The following is a 22,527-nucleotide window of genomic DNA, read 5'->3' on the forward strand; positions in this document are numbered from 1 at the left end:
GAAATTACATTTATAACTTCACTAAAAGAATTATAAATTCTCTATGTAAATACTGTATGTGGATGACATAAGGGAAAAAAGAAGTATCTCTGTTAGGAGCAATATTGCACGTTGTTACATTTTAAGTTTGTATAATTTATGTTGTGTTTATGTTGTTAAGGGAAGGGAAGGAAGAAAGGTGAAAGGTAGTGCTGACAGATAGCCTACTCTTCTCAAACAGCACTAAGGAGGCTGTTGAGGTCACATCCTCAACCAATGGACAGTCATCATGGATAATGTCACATTCCCTCACACTACAAGACACTGTGAAGATGATTGGTATTTGATATAGGACAATGGCTCAAAGTCTGGTTGGCACAAGCTGCAAGCCACCACTTCTTCTCCCACTGACTGAGATTTGAATCAGCTATCTCTGAGTTTAGTGCCACTGGACAAGCATCCGTTCACATAACATCAACATTACTGAATCCATCCTCTCTTACCTTTCATTCACATATACTGCCTGGGGAAACTAAGCTTACAACACAAAAATTCAGCTACTTCTGTTCTCACCTTCTATTAATAATTATGATTTCCTTCTCTTCTTCCCTCCTCTGAAATATTAGATCTGAACTATGTCCTTACACCGGATGCTGTCAGATTTCTTATCATCTACTAATTACTTGCTTCCTCCCCCCCCCCCCCCCCCCCCCACATACACACACAACACACAAATAAAATGTTTTTACTGACCTTGTCTGTCATCCAATTCCATGGTATCTGGATAGATTATAGCTCTAAGTATTGGATGTTTCCATGGTCTGTTTACAATTTGTTTTAATCTGTAGCATAAATTATTCACAATCAGTGAAGAAGTAGTTAGACATAAATCATTTAGTTCACTCTTTAAACTTTTTGACCACCTTGATGTAGGTTGCCAATCAGGACTCAGTACTACCTGTAATGAATACCTGTAACCATATAAGCAGAGAAAAATATTAACGATAAAATAAATAATTTTAAAATTTTAGTGGTAATAATGTGTATTTCACAAAACATTCCCTAGCTTTGAAATGAAATAAGCTGGGTGAACAATATAAGGTCCATTACAACTATATCAACCATAGAGTGCATGGCAGACAGTACCTTGTACCGTCATCGTGTATACTCCTACAGTCACTCAACGATAACACCTTCTCACACACCACAGCATCATCAACAAACAGTAGCAGACTGCTGACCAAACTGCCTGCCAGATCATTTATGTATGTAGAAAATAACAGAGATCCTATCACACTTCCCTCGGGCACTTCTGTCAATACCTTTGTTTCTGAAGAACATTCACTGATGAGGACAACACATTGGGTTCCATTACTTAAGAAGTCTTTGAGCCACACACATACATGGAAGCCTATTCCATATGCTCATACCTTTGTCAACAGTCTGGAGAGGGGCACAATGTTAACTACTTTTCAGAAATCTAAAAATATGGAATCTGCTTGTTGCTATTCATCCATTAGAATTATATTACGTAATGGTTAGAATTCTATAGGGCCAGTTTTTAACATAAAACTGCTCATTTTATAACAAAACATCAATAGTCCTGCAACCGAGACAGTAAGCTAGCAAAAATGAAGCACATTATGTATGAGCCAGACACACAAGCAGTACACAGAATGCAGGGATAAGAACAGGGCAAAATGAAAATGATGGTGCCTCATAAGCAGAAGGAATGCTGCAACATAAAGACCTGAAGGTTGCTATTTCCAGCAGATAATGGGGAGGGAAACAAACAGCAATTGCAGGGATGAGAGAGGAGGAGAAGAAAGGAAAAGGAAGTGAAAGACAGGGCAATGGAGATTCTTTAACTTTATTTTTACTTTGAGAAATGAAAACTATATAAACAAAAGAAACTTACCGGTATAATAGATACACAGTCCTTTCACAAACGTCTTTAAATGTAACTGGATGTGACATATATGATTTCCAGCCTTGTTGAAGCCTTACTATGTTTGCATCATATCTCCTCTTCACTCCACCAGGAGTTGGGTGCAAAACCTAATTTTCATAATAATCTTTATTTAAGAATAATAACATTGACACAAAATACAGAAAATAAGAAATTAATAACAAAAAAAAACAATCATGTGGCAATATTTGCACTTATTTTACACCAACAAAAACCACTGAAGTTAACTGAAGAGCAATAATGCTGAAGGATAGAGAAAAGATTTTATGCAAACAAATAAGGATGATTTTTTTCATTTAAATATTTTATAGATATTAATATTACCTGGAAAAGCAAGCCAAAAACCTGGCCAAGGTGGAAACACTATCTGCACCTATATCTATACTCTGCAAACCAATGTGAAATGCATGGCAGAGGGAATATCCCATTGTACTAGTTTTTACAGTTTCTTCTCATTCCATTCACGTATGGAGTGCAGGAAGAATGGTTGTTTGAATGCCTCTGTGCCTGCGGTAATTATTCTAATCTTATCCTCACAATCCCTGTGTGAGAAATACGTTGGGGATTTTACAATATTCCCAGAGGCACCACTTAAAGCCAGTTCTTGAAACTTTGTTAGCAGACTTTCTTGGGATAGTTTACATCTGTCTTCAAGAGTCTGCCAGTTAAGTTTCCTCAGTAACTCTGTGACACTTTCCCATGGATCATTCGTGTTGTCCTTCTCTGTATAGTACAATACCCCCCGTTCATTATATTCCTGCACACACTTGAGCAATGTTCCGGAACTGATAGTATGAGAGATTTGTGAGCAACGTCCTTTGTAGACTGACTGCACTTCCCCAGTATTCTACCAATAAACTGAAGTCTACCACCTATTTTACCCACAACTGAGCCTATGTGATCATTCCATTTCATCTCCCAACAAAGTATTACAGCCAGGTATCTGACACTGACTCACTGATATTATAGTCATATTTCTTTCATTTTGTGAAGCGCTCAATTTTACATTTCTGAACATTTAGAGAAACTTGCAAATCTCTGCAACATGTTGAAATCTTATCAAGATTTGAATGAATATTTATGAAGCTTCTCTCAGTAGTACTTCATTATAGATCATCAGCAGAAAACCTGATGTTGCTATTAATATTGTCTGCAAGGTCATTAACATACAGACAGCATGGGTCCCAACACACTTCCCTGGGGAATAGGTGAAGTTACTTCTACATCTGATGACGACTCTTCATCCAAGATAATATTCTGCCTCCTCCCTACCAAAAAGTCCTCAATCAGGACGGAAATTTCATTTGATACCCCATATGATCATACTTTTGACAATAAGCATAGGTGTGGTACTGAATCAAATGATTTTTGGAAATCAAGAAATACTGCATCTATCTACTCACTTTGATGCAAAGCTTTCAGTATGTCATGTGAGAAAAGTGAGAGTTGGGTTTCACATGATCAATGTTTTTGGAATCCACACAGTTAGGCATGGAGGTCGTTCCATTCGGGTTCCCTCATTATGTTTGAGTTCAGAATATGTTTTAAGATTCTACAATGAATCAGTGTAAGGATATTGGACGGTAGGTTTGTGGATGACTTCTACTCCCCTTCCTGTTGATGGATGTGACTGCAGCATTTTTCCAAGAACTGGGGATGGTTTTTTGTTCCAGGGATCTACAAATGATAATAGTTGGAACAGGGGCTAACTCAGCTGTAAATTTAGTATAGAATCCAGCAGGGATTCCGTCAGTCCCCCTTAGTTCAATTTTAATTATTTCAGCTGTTCCTCAACACCAATGACACTAATACTTAATTTGCTCATCTTCTCAGTGGTACAAGGATTAAATTGGGGCAATTTTTATGGATTTTCCTTTTTAAAGGAACATTTGAAAATGGAGTTAAGCATTTCAGCTTTTGCTTTGGTATCCTCAGTTTCAGTTCGTGTCTCATTTGCTAGGGTCTGGACACTAGCTGTGGTGCCACTAACAGCATTTACCTATGACCAGAGTTTCTTTGAGTTCTATGAAGGATCATTTAACAATATTCTGCTATGGTAGTCATTGAAAGCTCCACACATTACTCTCTTGACAGTGAAACACATTTCATTCAGCACCTCCATGCTTTGTTTTACACTTTCCATGCAGTAATCTCTGTTTCTTTAGAAATTTCCTTACAGTCAATGTATACTGTGTAGGGTCTCTCTCATTATGAGCTGTTCTACTTGGCACATACCTATCCAGTGCATGACCAATTATTCTTTTAAACTTGAGCCATAGTTCCTCTACAAGCTCCTGCCCCATGCTGAATGTTTCAAATTCCTCATTGAGATATGACAATACTGAATATTTACAAAGTTTACTGATCATTCCAGTCCAAGAAATAAGGAGGGCTGGTACACTCTGATAACTAGTGGAGCCATTCATTCACACACTACACTTTTGTATGATAACTTCCTGCACAGTGTCCACTTGGCTACTGCCAGAGGTACAGAAGTCACTTATTAGAAGAACAGAAACAAGATACATAATTTATCTATCTGAACTTAGCTGGAAGTATCCAAACCACCTTCCATAGAGATGTTGCTATTGATTTTCTGTCTTTTCTTTCAGTTGCGGATGATAATACTGATTATTCTTTTGAATCTATACCAACTGATATTATTATATTAGTACTTTTCAGTTCCCTTATCCATCGAAGCATCTCTTTCATCAAACACTGTTTCAGTGTGACACATACCTTAAAAAGCATCAAGTGGTTTTTTTTTAAATTCCAAGGGCAAGTTGCTTGACATCTTTCAATTATAGATTTTATTCTCTGCATTATTGCAGTTTCATGGTATTGGATTTAGTTCTCAATATTGTAGCAGCAGTAGGAGGGGAACAAATCCAATTTTTTCCAAAAATCCACTTTCTTCAAAATTTTATTAATGGAATATGAAGGAACTGTATTGTGTTCCTTAATAAGTGCCAAAAGTCCATCCTTCAAATTCTGTTTTGTAATGTATGTGATTACTGGCACGCATGACTCTATCTGGCTTTTACTGAAATAGGTGAAGAAGATTTATTTTTCTGCTTGTTGTATTTATGACTCATTAAAAATAATGGCTGTACTTCTTGGAGATAATCCTAAACTGAGCCCAGTCACTCTATATCTTGTAAGATTTCTCTGCTCATTTCTGAATGACAGTCTGAAGTTTTGCTGTTTGAGTCCTATCTGTTTGAGTCCTAGCTAAGATATTAATATGGAACAAAAACATGCGCAACAGTTAAATATTGATCATGTCTTGACAATACTCATCACACATTGTGAGTTTGCCAACATTTATTCACATTATAATATGTATGAATTTATATTTCATCTAAATAAACCACTGGTAGCTTAGAACCCAGATGCCATGAGCTAAACAGTTTTTCTAAATAGTTTTGTTGTTTCTTGTTCACATCCAGTGCTGTAAAGTTCCACAAAGTTGGCATCTCCAGCATAATCCATTATATTGTAGAAACTGCAGTCTAGTAACATATTTATCTATATCCTTAAAAGAATATTTTATTGTGTGTAGCTTGCTGCTTTTTATTTGGGGTAGATACCTGAATCACACTTCTCTCAACACTGTGTCCCTTCTTCTGTAACTTGCACATCACCTACTAACTCTACATGCTTATTCATAAATACCTAGATAGTTTCAGAAAACAACTGTGTGAAAACTACTCAGAAGTAAATATCCTCAGTGTAGTGAAGCAGCTTGAAGCATTTAATAAAGGCAAGTCTTCTGGTCCAGATAGCATACCCATAAGCTCCTTTCAGAATATGCTGATAAAATAGCTCCATATTCCCACTTAGCAAGTAAAAACAACTGCTCTTTTGACTAAAGATCTTCACCCAAGGTTAGAAAGTTGCACAGGATACATCAGAATGGAAATATGAGTACAGTCAGCACAGATTAAGAAAATATAGTTCTTGTGAAATATAATTAGCTCTTCATTTACACAAAGTAATGAGTGCTATTGATGGGGAATCTGCCATTGATTCCATATTTCTAGATTTCCAGAAGACTTCTGAACCATTCCTCACAAGTGATTTCTAATCAAACTGCATGCCTATGGAGTATCGCTTCAGTTGTGCGACTGGATTTATGATTTCTTGTCAGAAAGGTATGTAGTAATGAACAGAAAATCATTGAGTAAAACAGAAGTGAATCCAGTACTATCTAAAAGTATAACAAGTCCTCTGCTGTTCCTAATCTATGTAAACGATTTAGGATATATTCTGAGCAGCCTTCTTAAGGTTGTTTGCAGATGATGCTGTCATTTGATATCTAGTAAAGTCATCAACAGATCAAAATTAATTGCAAAATAACTGAGACATGATATCTGTATGGTGCAAAATGCGGCAATTGTCTCTCAATAGGTTATCCAAATCAGCAAAAAGAAATCTGTTAAACTCAATTACACAATGAATCACACAAATTTAAAGGCTGTCAATTCAACTAAACATGTAGGAGCTACAATTACAAACAATTTAAAATGTAATGATCACATAGATAATGTTGTGGGGGCAGCATACCAAATACTTATGTTTTATTAGCAGAATGCTTAGAAGATGCAACAGGTCTGCTAAAGAGACAGCCTACACTACACTTGTTCATCTTCTGCTAGAATACTGCTATGCTGTAAGGAATCCTTATCAGATAGAATTGATAGAGGATGTCCTTAAAATTCAAAAAAGGATAGATTGTTTTACATTATTACGAAATAGAAGAGAGAGTGTTATGGATATGATAATGAAGTTGGGACGGCAATCATTAAAATGAAGGCATTTTTCATTGTGGTGAGATATTGTCATGAAATTTCAATCCTCAACTTTCTTCTTTGAATGAAAAAATATTTTAGTGTCACCAGACTACATAGGGACAAATGACTATCATCATAAATTAAGAGAAATCAGAGCTCGTGCAGGAAGATTTAAGGATTCATTTTTCCCATGTGCTGTTACAGAGTGGAACTTTAGAGAAATTGTCTGAAGGTGGTTCAAAGAACCCTCTGCCAGACATTTAAGTGTGAATTTCAGAGTAGCCATGTAGATGTAGACATATATAGAAAATGGACACATATCAGTGGATAGAGCACCTTTCCAAGTTTTTAACTTACATTACAGGTTTTCAGTACAGACACTGTCTGCAACACAGCAAATGTCAATAGCTGCATGCAATTTATTGAAGGTACTGGAACTAATTGGCTGGGATGGTTCGACAGCAGCACACTTAGGAAATCAGTTCATTGGGTTACCTATCCGCAAGTGTAAACTAATTCGATGCAACAATATGTAGTGGATGATTTGTATACATGTTATGATATGTCTACCACCTACTGCAACTACACCATGACATACATTATCAACTGAATCTCGAACAGATGCTCTACTCACTGAACCATGTGTGTGGTTCCCCAAGGCTCAATCTTAGGTTCACTATTGCTCCTCATTTACGTAAATGATCTTCTGTCTAATATACAACAAAAAGAATTAGTACTTTTTGCAGATAACATTATTATTACAATCAATCCAAGCAAGCACACAGAAATGAAGAAATGGTAAACAATGCTCTTAAAAGTATCATTGACTGGCTTTCTGTGAATGGTCTCATGCTCAATTTTAAAAGATGCAACATGCTGAGTTCTGCACGCCTAGAGTTACTACACAAATCATGTGTAAAACATGGCGAGCAAATAATCAATAGTGTGGAGACTTTAAAATTCTTAGCTGTCCACATCAATGAGGATTTAAACTGGAAAGAGGGCATTGGAACTCCTAAAACAACGTACTTCAGGCACATTTGCACTTAAAATAATTGCAAATCCTGGGGGAGGGGGGGGGGGGGGGGGGGGGGAGAGACAAATCAGTAAGTTGACATATTTTCATTCAACAATGTCTATGTTCTGGGGTAACTCATCTTTAAGGTAGAAAATCTTTATTGCTCAAAAACCTGCTATAAGAATACAGGGCTATTACAAATGATTGAAGCAATTTCATAAATTCACTGTAGCTCCATTCATTGACATATGGTCACGACACACTACAGATATGTAGAAAAACTCATAAAGTTTTGTTCGGCTGAAGCCGCACTTCAGGTTTCTGCCGCCAGAGCGCTCGAGAGCACAGTGAGAAAAAATGGCGACAGGAGCCGAGAAAGCGTATGTCGTGCTTGAAATGCACTCACATCAGTCAGTCATAACAGTGCAACGACACTTCAGGATGAAGTTCAACAAAGATCCACCAACTGCTAACGCCATTCGGCAATGGTATGTGCAGTTTAAAACTTCTGGATGCCTCTGTAAGGGGAAATCAACGGGTCGGCCTGCAGTGAGCGAAGAAATGGTTGAACGCGTGCGGCAAGTTTCACGCGTAGCCAGCGGAAGTCGACGAATAAAGCAAGCAGGGAGCTAAACGTACCACAGCCGACGGTTTGGAAAATCTTATGGAAAAGGCTAAAGCAGAAGCCTTGCCGTTTACAATTGCTACAAGCCCTGACACCCGATGACAAAGCCAAACACTTTGAATTTTCGGCGCGGTTGCAACAGCTCATGGAAGAGGATGCGTTCAGTGCGAAACTTGTTTTCAGTGATGAAGCAACATTTTTTCTTAATGGTGAAGTGAACAGACACAATGTGCGAATCTGGGTGGTAGAGAATCCTCACGCATTCGTGCAGCAAATTTGCAATTCACCAAAAGTTAACATGTTTTGCGCAATCTCACGGTTTAAAGTTTACGGCCCCTTTTTCTTCTGCGAAAAGAACGTTACAGGACACGTGTATCTGGACACGCTGGAAATTTGGCTCCTGCCACAACTGGAGACCGACAGCGCCGACTTCATCTTTCAACAGGATGGTGCTCCACCACACTTCCATCATGATGTTCGGCATTTCTTAAACAGGAGATTGGAAAACCGATGGATCGGTCGTGGTGGAGATCATGATCAGCAATTCATGTCATGGCCTCCATGCTCTCCCGACTTAACCCCATGTGATTTCTTTCTGTGGGGTTATGTGAAAGATTCAGTGTTTAAACCTCCTCTACCAAGAAACGTGCCAGAACTGCGAGCTCACATCAATGATGTTTCCGAATTCATTGATGGGGACATGCTGCGCCGAGTGTGGGAGGAACTTGATTATTGGCTTGATGTGTGCCGAATCACTAAAGGGGCACATATCGAACATTTGTGAATGCCTAAAAAAACTTTTTGAGTTTTTGTATGTGTGTGCAAAGCATTGTGAGAATATCTCCAATAATAAAGTTATTGTAGAGCTGTGAAATCGCTTCAATCATTTGTAATAACCCTGTAATATGTTGTGCTCACCCACAGTCATCTTGCAGACATCTGTTTAAGAAGTTGGGTGTGTGATTACTGTTCCACAGTATATTTATTCCCTGATGAACTTTGTTGTAAATAATCCACTACAGTTCAAAAGGAATAACGATGTACAAAATTACAATAGCAGAAGGAAAATTGACATTAACTACTCCATATTAAGGTTATATTTAGTACAAAAATGGGTGTGCAATGCTGCAACAAATTTTTGATTACTTACTCAGTGACATAAAATGTCCTCCAGACAGCAAAGTAAAATTTGAAAACAAATTGAGAAATTTTCTGCTTGACAACCCTTTCTATTCCACAGAAGAATTTCTATAATTGTAATGTGTACAAGGAGATGAGCAGGAATCACTAACTCACATCTGTATATCTAGTTTCTTTTTGCAAAAAAAGAGTGAAAAACAGTTCAGAATGTGCCAATTTGTGATGTGAATGTAAAATGACTACTTCATAACATCAATATGTTTTTATCATGCAAAATGATGCAAGGAACATGAAACTAATTAACTATCACCAACAATAATAATAGGTTGCAAGGCTGTCAAACTACCCTAAATTTGGAACTGTTTATAAAGACTTTCACAGTTTGTAGACTCAAGAAGACAGCAAAGAAATCGAAAAGAGGCCAATGAAAGAGGGAATGGTAACTAGATGTTAATGTCTGCCATGGAATACACCATAACAATATGCTACTTGGGGTGGTGTCTGGCAGTTTAAAACAAGTAAAAGAGATAGAGAGGGCTGGTAAAAGCAATGAAACACTGGGCAAATAGTAACTACAGTAGATGTTACAAAGTGTGCCATGGAAATGTGCCATTCCTACAAAAAGGTGCTGCTGCATACTCAAATTCTCTTGTGAACCTGACCACAAGCTATTTCCAGCAGCACAGTGATGATTTATCTTAATAATCCAAATTCATATTTTCACACTGTCCCTGTTGTTTCCCAAAGTTTCACACCACAGCTCTGACAGGGCCCCAGAGGTTTCTACAGCTAAAGGACACAGTGCTGACATTTTAAAGCTCATATATAAGTTAATGTATAATGACACTTGCACAAGAAGACATAAGGATGTGGTGACATTTTACTTTACTACTACAATCCTATTCTGGCTTGGGATTTAATGAGGCATTCCTGAATCACAGCTGCTCTTTTTGGCTGTACAACTGTTAAAATGAAATAACACATAAAATAGGTAGGCCAACGCCAATGGGACCAACTATTGATTTGAGATGTAATACAGGTATTTATAACATTATTTAGGTAATGCACTCACAGTATTGATCAAAATTTTCCGCAATGAGTCACACCCGCAAATGTAGGTTTGACAGAACGCCATTCAGATTGAGCTGTATCTGTAAATAAAAAGACAACTTGACTCTGCTGCAAAGAATTTTTACATGAACTGCTAATGATTAACATAAATACAGGTGGCATCAAAACCAATGCACAGTCACAAAAGATGATGTACATTAAGCCTCTAAGAAGAAATGGTTGATCTACTTCTATGACTGATGCTATTACTAGCAATTACTATCAACTGTGATAAATGAAAGGATAAAAGTAGAGAAATAAATTTTCAGCTTGTCATTCTGTGATGTACTGATATGCTTCCTTCTGGCTCTGATGGATCCATGTTAGAAAAGAACAGCAAACATATGTTTTGTCCGTACTTGGTGCTAAAAATGTACATGTACATCTACATACATACTCCGCAATCCACCATACAGTGCGTGACAGAGGGTACCTCGTACCACAACTAGCATCTTCTCTCCCCGTTCCACTCCCAAACAAACGAGGGAAAAATGACTGCTGATATGCCTCTGTACAAGCCCTAATCCGTCTTATCTTATCTTTGTGGTCTTTCCGCGAAATGTAAGTTGGCGGCAGCAAAATTGTACTGCAGTCAGTCTAAAATGCTGGTTCTCTGAATTTCCTCAGTAGCAATTCACGAAAAGAACGCCTCCTTTCCTCTAGAGACTCCCACCCGAGTTCCTGAAGCATTTCTGTAACACTCGCGTGATGATCAAACCTACCAGTAACAAATCTAGCAGCCCACCTCTGAATTGCTTCTATGCCCTCTCTCAATCCAACCTGATAGGGATCCCAAACGCTCGAGCAGTACTCAAGAATAGGTCGTATTAGTGTTTTATAAGCAGTATCCTTTACAGATGAACCACATCTTCCCAAAATTCTACCAATGAACCGAAGACGACTATCCACCTTCCCCACAACTGCCATTACATGCTTGTCCCACTTCATATCACTCTGCAATGTTACGCCCAAATATTTAATTGATGTGACTGTGTCAAAGCGCTATACTGCTAATGGAGTATTCAAACATTATGGGATTCTTTTTCTTATTCTTCTACATTAATTTACATTTATCTATATTTCGAAATAGCTGCCATTCTTTACACCAATCACAAATCCTGTCCAAGTCATCTTGTATCCTCCTACAGTCATTCAACGACGACACCTTCCTGTACGCCACAGCATCATCAGCAAACAGCCGCACATTGCTATCCACCCTATCCAAAAGATCATTTATGTAGACAGAAAACAACAGCGGACCTACCACACTTTCCTGGGGCATTCCAGATGATACCCTCACCTCCGATGAACATTCACATTGAGGACAATGTACTGGGTTCTATTACTTAAGAAGTCTTCAAGCCTTTGAGCCACTCACATATTTGGGAACCAATCCCATATGCTCGTACCTACAAGTTACAGATGTGTGTGTGTTTGAGTGAGAGGGAAAGAAAGGGGGTGGGGGTGGAGAGAGAGAGAGAGAGAGAGAGAGAGAGAGAGAGAGAGAGAGAGAGAGAGAGAGAGAGAAAGAGAGAGAGGGAGAGAGAAAGAGAGAGAGAGAGAGAGAAACATGGGGTATTTTTTCCCTGTTTTAATTTTTTTTAATGCCATAGAAAAAAAATCTGCTGTTGTACACCTACTTTTTCTGACTGACAGGACTGGTTAACATTTTGGACTACAGCTATAAACTTAAAAACCCATTAAAAATACTAAATAGTACACTGGATAATACACTTCAGCAAAAACATTCAGTTAATGTAATATGTGTTACAAACATGAAAATACACTCATGTTCAGAAAGAAACAGAACACCTTGAGCGACCAGAAATAGGACGTTCAATTCACATAAAATGTACATTAGTATGTTCTGCAGAAATGATGAGGTCTGCCACGGACCCCGATAACCTGCTCTGTGCGTAATGGCATTGACACATATAAGGCGAATGGCGTCTTATAGTATAGCCATCCACGTTGCATTCACCTGATCTCAAAGTTCATTTGTGGTTGTTTGGCACTGGGACACAGTGCTGCAGCTGTCATTTCACTATACCCCACACATTTTCGATTGGCGACAAGTCTGGTGACATGAGGGGGGGGGGGGGGGGGGACAAAAGGCTGACATTCTGTGACACCAAGAAGGCAAATGTTAGTGCAACAGCATGTGGTCGTGCATCTGGGGTGTAGTGCAGAAAGGTCATGGCTATGGGTCGCAGGATGTCATTCACAGAGGTCACACTGGTCACAGTGCCAGGACACACACCTGCTGTGGTTTGTGGCGTACCCAGTAGCACCCCACACCACAAGGCCTCGAGTTGGCGCTGTATGTCTTATGCAAATGCAGTCACAGGGATGCCGTTCCTCCTGTCCGCAGCGAACCAATATGTGGCAATCGTTTTCACACAAACTGATCCTAGATTCATCCAAAAATACTATCTGATGCCATAGCTGTCCTCAGTGATGTTATTCCATAAACTACCGCTGTCTAGCATGTTTCTGCACATTCATCAAAGGTAGGTGGACAAGCGGACGATGCGCATGTAGCCCATGCGTAATAAGTGGCAAAGGACTGTCACACCTGATAATGCACGACGTGTTACGCTGTTCTACTGTTGCGCCAGAGCTGAGGTGGTCAAAGATACGGTATGTCATTCGGGGGGGGGGGGGGGGAGGGGGCTGGATGGTGCGACCTGACCGTGTTAAGTGACAGTATACTTTCCCTCCGAATCGGAAAACTTATCAATCCTTTGAATGGTTAAGGTTTTATACACCGGTGTAGAACCTCCCGCCCCTTTAGGAAACGAAACCCAGGAAAAAATGCGTTTTCGAAAGATATTGATTTGCAACAAGTACGCTGCATATTTTCGTATTAATAATAATAATGTTGTGTGACTAGTGCCTCCCGTCGGGTAGACCGTTCGCCGGATGCAAGTCTTTCTAGTTGACGCCACTTCAGCGCCTTGCGCGGCGATGGGGATGAAATGATGATGATTAAGACAACACAACACCCAGCCCCTGAGCGGAGAAAATCTCCGACCCAGCCGGGAATCGAACCCGAGCCCTTACGATTGACAGTTTCTCGCGCTGACCACTCAGCTACCGGGGGCGGACATTTTCGTATTACGAATGTATATAACCGAATTCCATCAAACACAGAACGTTTGTACCCAAAGCACTGAAATCGAAATCGCGATGCGCTTTTTTAAGCCAATCAATCACGTGATCTCGCCAGCCGATGATAGCAGATATTCATCGCGTTTGCATGGGATTTCGTAAATCGATCTCCCAATACCACTTCTGGGTGGTTACCGTATATAAACACACAAAAATCTGTTCTGGAAATCCGCTTCTGGTTGCTGGTTCTCCAATTCAGCAATCGATTTTCGCTCCAATGTAAACGCAACTGGTATTGGGCTGTAAGGTTTCGTCTTGTTTTTAAAAAATTCGGATAATATTCATGGAGTGGCTTTTGTACAGTGAAGGATAAGTAGAAATATTATACAGAAGCTGTTTATACCTCGTCTAATTGAAGAGAAATAGCGATTGTGCTGACTAAATCATCAACTATATCTGCAGTTTCCAGGCGCCGTAGTTAACTGGGATAGCAAATCCGCTTCAGACAGCGAAAAACGGTTTCCGAAATTCGGTTTTCGTCTTTCAGAAGATATGTCGCATGTAAACGTAGTGGTTCAGAGTTTAGGACACACAACACAGATTTTAGGACACACACAAATAGAAAAAGTTAATGGTATAAACTAATGTACATAGTGTAGCTACAAGAAAAGCTAAGCTTTCACATATAATATTTGTCTTTTTTGCGTGTGTTACACTTCGATACATCACACAAATGTGCCAGTAAAATGTTAGGTAATGACGTAAATGTCTGCACTTCTGGGCTCGAAATTCTTGTAAGTGGCTAGCCCTCAAAGTGTTAAGCTTTAAATGAGAATCAAACGCTCTGTAATTTAAGAAATTCGAAACACGTTCGCACACGTAACATAACTCATATTGCGTAAAATGAAATGTACTTTGAAAGTAACTATTTTAAAACTATCAATGGCAATATTTTCCCGTGACCTATTATAATTCGTTTCACCAGTTAGAAAGCGCCAGAAAACGGCGTTACTGTGCCTGCGCAACTACGAAGACGTAGGTAGTCCGTATGTTCGTACATTATAGCATTAAGAGATCTTACATAACGTCATAAACGAAACAGGACATCACAGGATGCTCCAAGAGCATTGGAATTTCGTAAACTATAATCAGATGCATAAATCGACTTAAATAGCACATTCGTATGTCCAGAGCTTGGGGCGTACAAAGATGTACGCCCCAAGCTGATATTAACCTTTTCAGTGTGGTTTTCGGGATGCAAATTTTCTCCGAGTACCAGTACCGTATTATCTCATGTTTAGTTCCTTATTATGGCATAATGCAATATGTCCCAAAAGATAACAATGTGCAATTCCACAAACATTTGACACTAGCCAATAGTGTTTCCAATAAATTGACTGCATCTGAGGAAAAGATTAATTAAAACCAATTTTTTTTATCAAATCGACAGAAATAACTTCAGTATTCTGCAAGGCCATTAATGCTCAACTGCCAAAAACCTGTAAATAAAATAAAATCACAAAACTGAAACTAATATTTTAGCCTTCCATAATTGTGTGAACGTATTTTAATTCAACTTATAGATCCTGGCCACAGAAATCCGTTTTGTTTTCATTTGACTTGAGAGCTGTTAACCAAGAGGAAACAGCAAAATCACTAAATGTAAACACGATTCACCCCTCATCTTACTAACTATAGGGTGACCAGATGCAATTGTTTAAAAATGAGGTCAAACAGCTTCAAAAAGGAGGACAAAGGAAGAAAAATGAGGACACATCAAAGGGGTCAACTACAGATGAGGATTCCACCCGTGAGCTTTGGACAAGTCACGTGACTGCCGCGGATTACCGGTAAAACTATCAGTTAATTGTTACTGATGGTCAGGTGGTGGTTAAATGAGCAATATAAAAAAATTTAAAAACATTGATTGTGGTGACTGTGGCGTCAATTGTTTTGTTATGTCAACAACACGGAATTGTTTACAAAGCGAAAAACGAAAGACCATTTACCTCCCTTCATTCGACGCACCGCCACCAACATCTACAATTCAAGCAGCAGCTGACGACATGTAAACTGCACTTTAACCTTCCGAATACAAATAAATTGAATGGCTATGAAACAATGAAATAAAACCATGACAGTTAATCTGGAGAGTTATTTCTTACTTTTATTGGTCACTGAGAAGTACGAACCAGCTCCACATATCTTACATTCCGCTTCAAATTCATTTCTCCCTTTCTTAAAGCCGGATATTTGCAGGAAAGGGCATCAGAAAATGTACACTTTCGTTTAGGCATAGCCAAATATTTTACGTAACTCACTCGGTTAAAAATTACACTCACAAATCACACGTGCACTACAGGAAGCCAAGTCAATACAAAGGGAAGATACGAAACGAAAATTTTAAATAATCGATATTTGCATTCGCTTATAGGTAGATAACATCGACGTCCTGGTGCCACCTACTAACACCACCTTCGTGCGTGCTTATCACGAAGGCTGTCCAATAGTTAAAGTATTTAAGAAAATAGCAATAGAACGGGACGAATTGTAAATTTAACTGTATTACGCTCAACTTCGCGAAAAAGCCGGACACTGTAAAAATCCGCCCGGACCCCGTTCAAAGAGCTAAAAAGGAGGACATGTCCGGATTAATCCGGACGTCTGGTCACCTTAACTAACTACAACCCAGACTGCTCTGCGCCATGTGCGAATCTGGCAGCTTGGGCGCTCAAGAAAAATGTTTCCGGGTAGCATCTGGCTGCTTGTTGCTACTGCTGGTACAGCTCGTGTCTTGCCTTGGATGCAGCTAACAGCCGCACCTCACGAGCCAGAAGCGGCAGAAGGTACTGCTCACACGCGACTCAACTGCGTATGCGCATAAGCCCGCTGGCAACTACTCAAACGAACCTAATGAAACGCCCATCGGAAGCAGTTTGTTGTTATGAAGTACTGCACAGTCTTCGTCCTAAAGCCTTTGACACATTTTGCTGCTGACAGACGCATGTGTGTGCACTGTGTTTTGTTGCTATAAATGACGAATTTCCTTTGCAACTTACGTTTTATTTATTTTTCCTTGTTTATGTTTTATAGCTGCAGCATTATATTGCAGCAGCGGCTGAAGTAAAATTCTTTGTATGAGTATCAGTGCTTACCAGTCAAAACCCTAGTGAAAACTAAAACAATGAAAAATTTCCAGAATTCTAAAAAATTCCCGTATTTTTCCCGGTTTTCTCCCGGATGAAAAGATTTCCGGATTTTTTCCGGTTGTCCCGGAGCGTATACACCCTGCTGACCCACCTTGACGTGTTCTGCGACCTTCGTTGAACCATTCTGCACACACCCATTGCACTTCCAAAACACTTCGTCCCACACGAGCAGCAATTCCCTGCATGGGTGCATAACATTCTCTCATATTAATGACGTGCCCTCTTTCAGTCTCACAGATATGATGGTACGGTTCGTGCATACGTTTGTGAGGCATCTTGCACGCCTGCTCAAGTCACACTGGCCCATTACTTTTGGGTTATTGCGACAATGAGAGCACATTTTACTGGTACGTGGTGTTGCGGCGCAATATCAGTGCCGACCTTGAACCTGTGGGCTGACATGGATCAAATGCTAATCCAGGGTGTATACGGGGACAAGCAAAAAAAATTCCCGGATTATTCCCGGATTTCTCCCGGATATCCCGTTTAAAAAAATATGCTTTTTCCCGGGCGAAAATACACCTTTTCCGTGCAAAATGACAGTACGTTTTCCGTAGATTTTCCCTCGCAACTGTAAAACTTATCAATCCTTGGAATGGTTAATGTTTTATACAATTGCGTAGATCTTCCCGGAAAAAAAAGAAAAGACGGGGCAGAGAAGTTTTGGAAAGACCTTTGTTTTGCAGCAACATATACGCTGCATATTTTCGTATTACGAAAGTATAAATTTGAATTGCATCGAACACAGCGCGTTAGTTTCCGGAGCGTTGAAACCGAGGTTGATATGTCCTTTTGTAAGCGACTCATATCTCAAGCCACGAAATCTCGCCAGACGACGACAGCAGCTATTCAGAGCATAGGACACGTGTTTTAGTCAGCCAATAGCACCATCACTTGTTACATAGCGCGAACACACAAGAGGAAAAGTTAACGGTTTACATTAATGTACACAGTACCGTATATCTACAAGAAAAGCTAAGCTTTCACATGTAATATTGATCTTTTTTGCGTGTGTTATACTTTAAGATACATCACACAAATATGCCAGTAAATTTAAAATTATGACATAAATGTCTCGCGGCTCGAAATTTTTGTAAGTGGCTGGTCCTCAAACTGTTGAGTTTCGAACGCTCTGTGATTTAGATATCCATCCCTGTTTCTCACACGTAACATAATTCATCTTGGGTAAAAAGAAATTTACTTTGAAAGTAACGCTTTTCTAACCACCGTTCGCAATATTACCCGGAGACTGTTAGAAATAGGTTCGATTTACCAGTTGCCAGAGAGCGCCAGAAAACAGACATTATTGTGCGTGTGCAACTGCAGTGGTGTAGGAAGCCCGTATGTTCGTGTGTATAAAGCACTAAGAGAGCTTAGATTACACCATCAAAGAAACAGGGCATCAGACTATACTCCAAAGAGCATCGGAATTTTGTAAACCATACTAAAATGCATAATTCAGCTTGAAGTGCAAATTGGCTTTTTCCAGATTCACGATGAAGCAGGTCCCATCTGATATTAAGCTTTTCAGTGTGGTTTTTGGGATTCAAATTTTCTTGGAGTACCGGTACTATGCGATCTCATTTTTGGTTCTTTATTATGGCATAATGCCATACATGGCAAAAGATGATACCGTGCACTTGAAATTCAGCGAACAGTTGGAACTAGCCAATACTGTAGAATGAAACACTTCGTTTCAAATAAAATGATCGCCTCAGCGGAAAGATTAATCAAGCCAAATTTCTTTAGCAAACTTGCAAAAATATTGTTCTGCAAGGCGATTAATGCTTGACTGCTACTAACTTGGAAATAAAATAATAATATATTTTTGCCCTCCGTAATCATGTGAATGTATTTTGATTCACTTGATAGCTCACGGCCACAGAAATCCGTTTTGTTTTCATGTGGCGTGGGAGCTGTAAACGAAGAGAAGCAGCGAAATCACTTAACGTAAACATGGGTCACGTGCAGGTTAACCCCCTCCCCACTACAACTCAAACAGCCAAACTACAAGTAGCGCCGTAGCGGGGAGCGGGAGAAGGTACTGCTTATACGCGACTCAAATGCGCATGCGCAACACACCGCTGGCAATTGGTCAAACGAACCTAATGTGAACAGTTGTGACGTCACGCACATAGGAAGCAGTTCATTGTTACGAAGAATTACAGTCTGCGCCCTACGGCCTTTTTCATATTTTTGCTATTTGCAGACGCTTGTGCGTGCACAGGGTTTCGTTGTAAATTGCACATTTCCTTTGCCACTAAAATTTTTTTCCCTCTCGTTTATATTTTATTGCTGCAGTATCATTCTCCAGTAGCAGGATACAATAACGATCTTTGCTAGAAAATCAATTCTGCAGTCAAAATTACAAAAATTTAACCGAAAGCTAAAACAATGAAAAATTCCCGGAATTCCGAAAAATTCCCGGGTTTTTCCCGGTTTTCTCCCGGATGAACAAATTCCCGGGTTTTTCCCGGATTTCCCGGTTGTCCCGGGTCGTATACACCCTGTAATCATTTCTGCAGAATATACTAATGTACACGTCCTGTGAATATGAACGTCCTATCTCTAGTCGTTCAAGGTGTCCTGTTTTTACTGAGCATTAGCATGTAATTAAATGCAAGCCATCGAAACAATGAATGATAAATATGAGAACATGATGCACATGGTGTGTTGAGGAAAAAGAGGTAGTTATTACAGTGGTCAGAACACTGTCTTGTTCATACCAATAAAAAACGAAAATGATTGCATGTCTCAGCACAAAAATTATTTCCTTTTCGTTAATTAGAAATATTCTCAGCGCCAATAACGCACAGTTTATTATCAACAGAAGATCTCTGAAATGCGTTACAGCAAAATTTTTTTAAAGATGTTTTATTGTAAAGTGACGCATAATAAGGCAGGTAGTAATTTCGTAATGCTTTTGTCTCCCAGTGATGAAGCCTATTCTATTACGCGATGATAAATGACTAATAACGATTCTTGATTGTATATTCTTGATACAATTCCTGGATGGGCTTTAGCAGATTGTGTGGGAGATGTATGCGAAAGAACGGGATGGCTGATACAGAGAAGAGGACAGAAACAAGAAACTGAATTATCTCTATTACTTTCCATATAGGTGATTGGTAATATAACGAAACAAGTGGTAAGGGAGATAGGAAACGACGACAGCGATATTTCTTTCTGGCAGTTTGATGATGTAGCGGAATAATGAAGGTTAAGTACAGAAGCAATTACATGTTTAGTAAAAAGATGTGCAAGAGTAGCCTATGCCCTAAAATTTAATGTGAAGAAGTGTGAGGTGGTGCTTGCAACAAGGAAAAAGAACAGACCTGTAGTAAACATGACACTGGGTGGGGAGCAGCTAAACATTGTGGAAATTTTCAAGTATCCGGGAAGTATAACACGGGAAAATGAAATGCCCAAGAGATAAGTGAACATGCAAGGCAAGATGGTAGCTTTGTAATAAATAATATGGAAGAAAGAAGCCCCATTAAAGAAGTGCAAGAGAAATAGTATGGAACAAAGGAGTTTTTTTTCTTTATTGTATTTCAATTCCCCATCGGGGCGGGCTGGCAGCAGCATATGCGCTGCTCTTCAGCCGAAAGACATAGAACAAACAATAGAAGACATTTAAAAAGAACAAAGGAGAGAATATGGTGAACATAGATATAAAAAACGGGGAACATAAAAAAAGGGTGACCGGAAAATGGAGATAAAAAACTGTGAAAACTGTTTAAAAGTAGCACGCACAAAAAGCACACACTGCGACAATTAAAAGAACACAAGGCACAGTATGACTGGAGCATAAAAGGTATCGACGGATGGCGTAGCACATTACAAACACTGACGGCGAACCTCAAGGCAGTACACAATTAAAATCACACCTCTTGTAACAAAGAAGCTCCACATGAAAGTAAGTAGGTGACAACCAAACATATTAGGTACCAGTACCAATTCTGTTGTACAGCATAGAAATCCGAGTCATGAAGGAAAATAAACCAGTAAGGCACAAAAGTCGGAAAGACGATAGATGAAACTATTAGGGAGATAATCCATGAAACAATTCAACAAGAGAAGATTAAGGAAAAAAAGGTTAAAATAGTACTGATATGTGAAGAGAATGGAGAAGTTGTGCATGCCTAGGAAGTGCAGGAGATGGCGATAGAGGGCGAGATACTGAGGGTAAGGACAATAAGGGGCAAGTGGGTATTTAGAGGAGTAGAAGAAAGCATTTAGAAGACAGGATGGGACCCAGACAGAGTAGCGTCAGAGAGGGTGTCAGAAGACGGAAGCAGAGGCTTGTGTTCTAAGCAGATCCTGCTAGTGGTGGGAAACTGTACACGATGCTGTTTCTGTTGTTGCTGATGATCAGAGTTCGAGCAGATGAGGATTTTTGTAGCTTTAATGTCTCATGTGTCTGAGGAGTACGAAAAACTACAGAAGAGGGCAACTTTGAGTCATCACTGGAGATTGGAATTTCGTTGAACACACTAAAAAAACCTCAGTCTGAAAACATGATATGTGACAAGAGAGACCTCTTGTACACCTAATGTAGATGGTGTCATAGGCCAAGACAGAGAGAGAACAACATGACTTTTTTTATATGTCGGATGCCACAGTGAAAAGACTTCATGCACACGATATCTGTACTGTGAGCATTTCTTAAGTGTCTCTAATATCTGCAATATGATATCCAAATTAGCCAAAAAATTGGTCCTCATGTTGCAGCTTCTGATATAGTTCTATACAGACTATCCTACATAATTTGCCCTTCCTTCATACAGTACATCTGGATAAGGCTTTAGACAAACGATACGATTTAAAGGAGCAATCGCTTTTCTATGCAGACAGTTCTCATAACGCATTCATCAGCTATGAGACTGAACAAGCCACAGTTTAAAAAATGGAACAATATTTTTTTTTAATATTACATGACAGTCCTTTTTCGAAATGCTGTAAAACGTAAACTAGAAGATGCTTGAGGACAGAATCTAGTATCCTGTGAAATCCCACCTACAAAGTTCCAAGAACCAGTAGCCTACTAAGAGATGAATCTAGGTATGTACTGCAGCCCCATTCATATCAGTCCTATAGAGACCACGAAGACCACATTAGATTAGTTAACTTGAACAGAAGCAATTCTTTATGTTCATTATGCATATGGAATGAGAAGAAACTCTAATACACAGTACAATGGAAAGTTTCCTCTGCTATGAACTTCAAATTGGTTTACATAGTATGAATATGGACGTAGGCCAAAATTCTCATTAATGTCTCTAATGTATGTTTTTGCAGAAACGGCAAGGAACATGTTTCAAGTGTAAAATTGGTTCAAATGACTCTGAGCACAATGGGACTTAACATCTGAGGTCATCAGTCCCCTAGAACTTAGAACTACTTAAACCTAACTAACCTAAGGACATCACACACATCCATGCCCAAGGCAGGATTCGAACCTGCGACAGTAGCGGTCGCGCGGTTCCAGACTGAAGCGCCTGGAACCGCTCGGCCACACCGGCTGGCTTTAAGTGTAAAGCTGCAGTGGTCAGGAATGATACAATTACACG

The 22,527-nt window shown here is 39.4% G+C and overlaps 1 protein-coding gene across 1 annotated transcript in view; it reads right to left on the bottom strand.

Annotated features, from left to right (window-relative positions):
- Nucleotides 1-22,527, bottom strand: part of LOC126106242 (uncharacterized) — an 81,985-nt gene that overhangs the window by 31,371 nt on the left and 28,087 nt on the right. Inside the window, exons 2-3 of the mRNA XM_049912469.1 lie at nucleotides 1,898-2,037; nucleotides 733-950 (exon numbers count right to left, since the gene is read on the bottom strand). Coding sequence (XP_049768426.1) covers nucleotides 733-950; nucleotides 1,898-2,037 — 358 coding nt within the window. The remainder of the gene's footprint in view (nucleotides 1-732; nucleotides 951-1,897; nucleotides 2,038-22,527) is intronic.

The sequence above is a fragment of the Schistocerca cancellata genome, chromosome 10, assembly GCF_023864275.1.
Source record: "Schistocerca cancellata isolate TAMUIC-IGC-003103 chromosome 10, iqSchCanc2.1, whole genome shotgun sequence".
Taxonomy (NCBI): domain Eukaryota; kingdom Metazoa; phylum Arthropoda; class Insecta; order Orthoptera; family Acrididae; genus Schistocerca; species Schistocerca cancellata.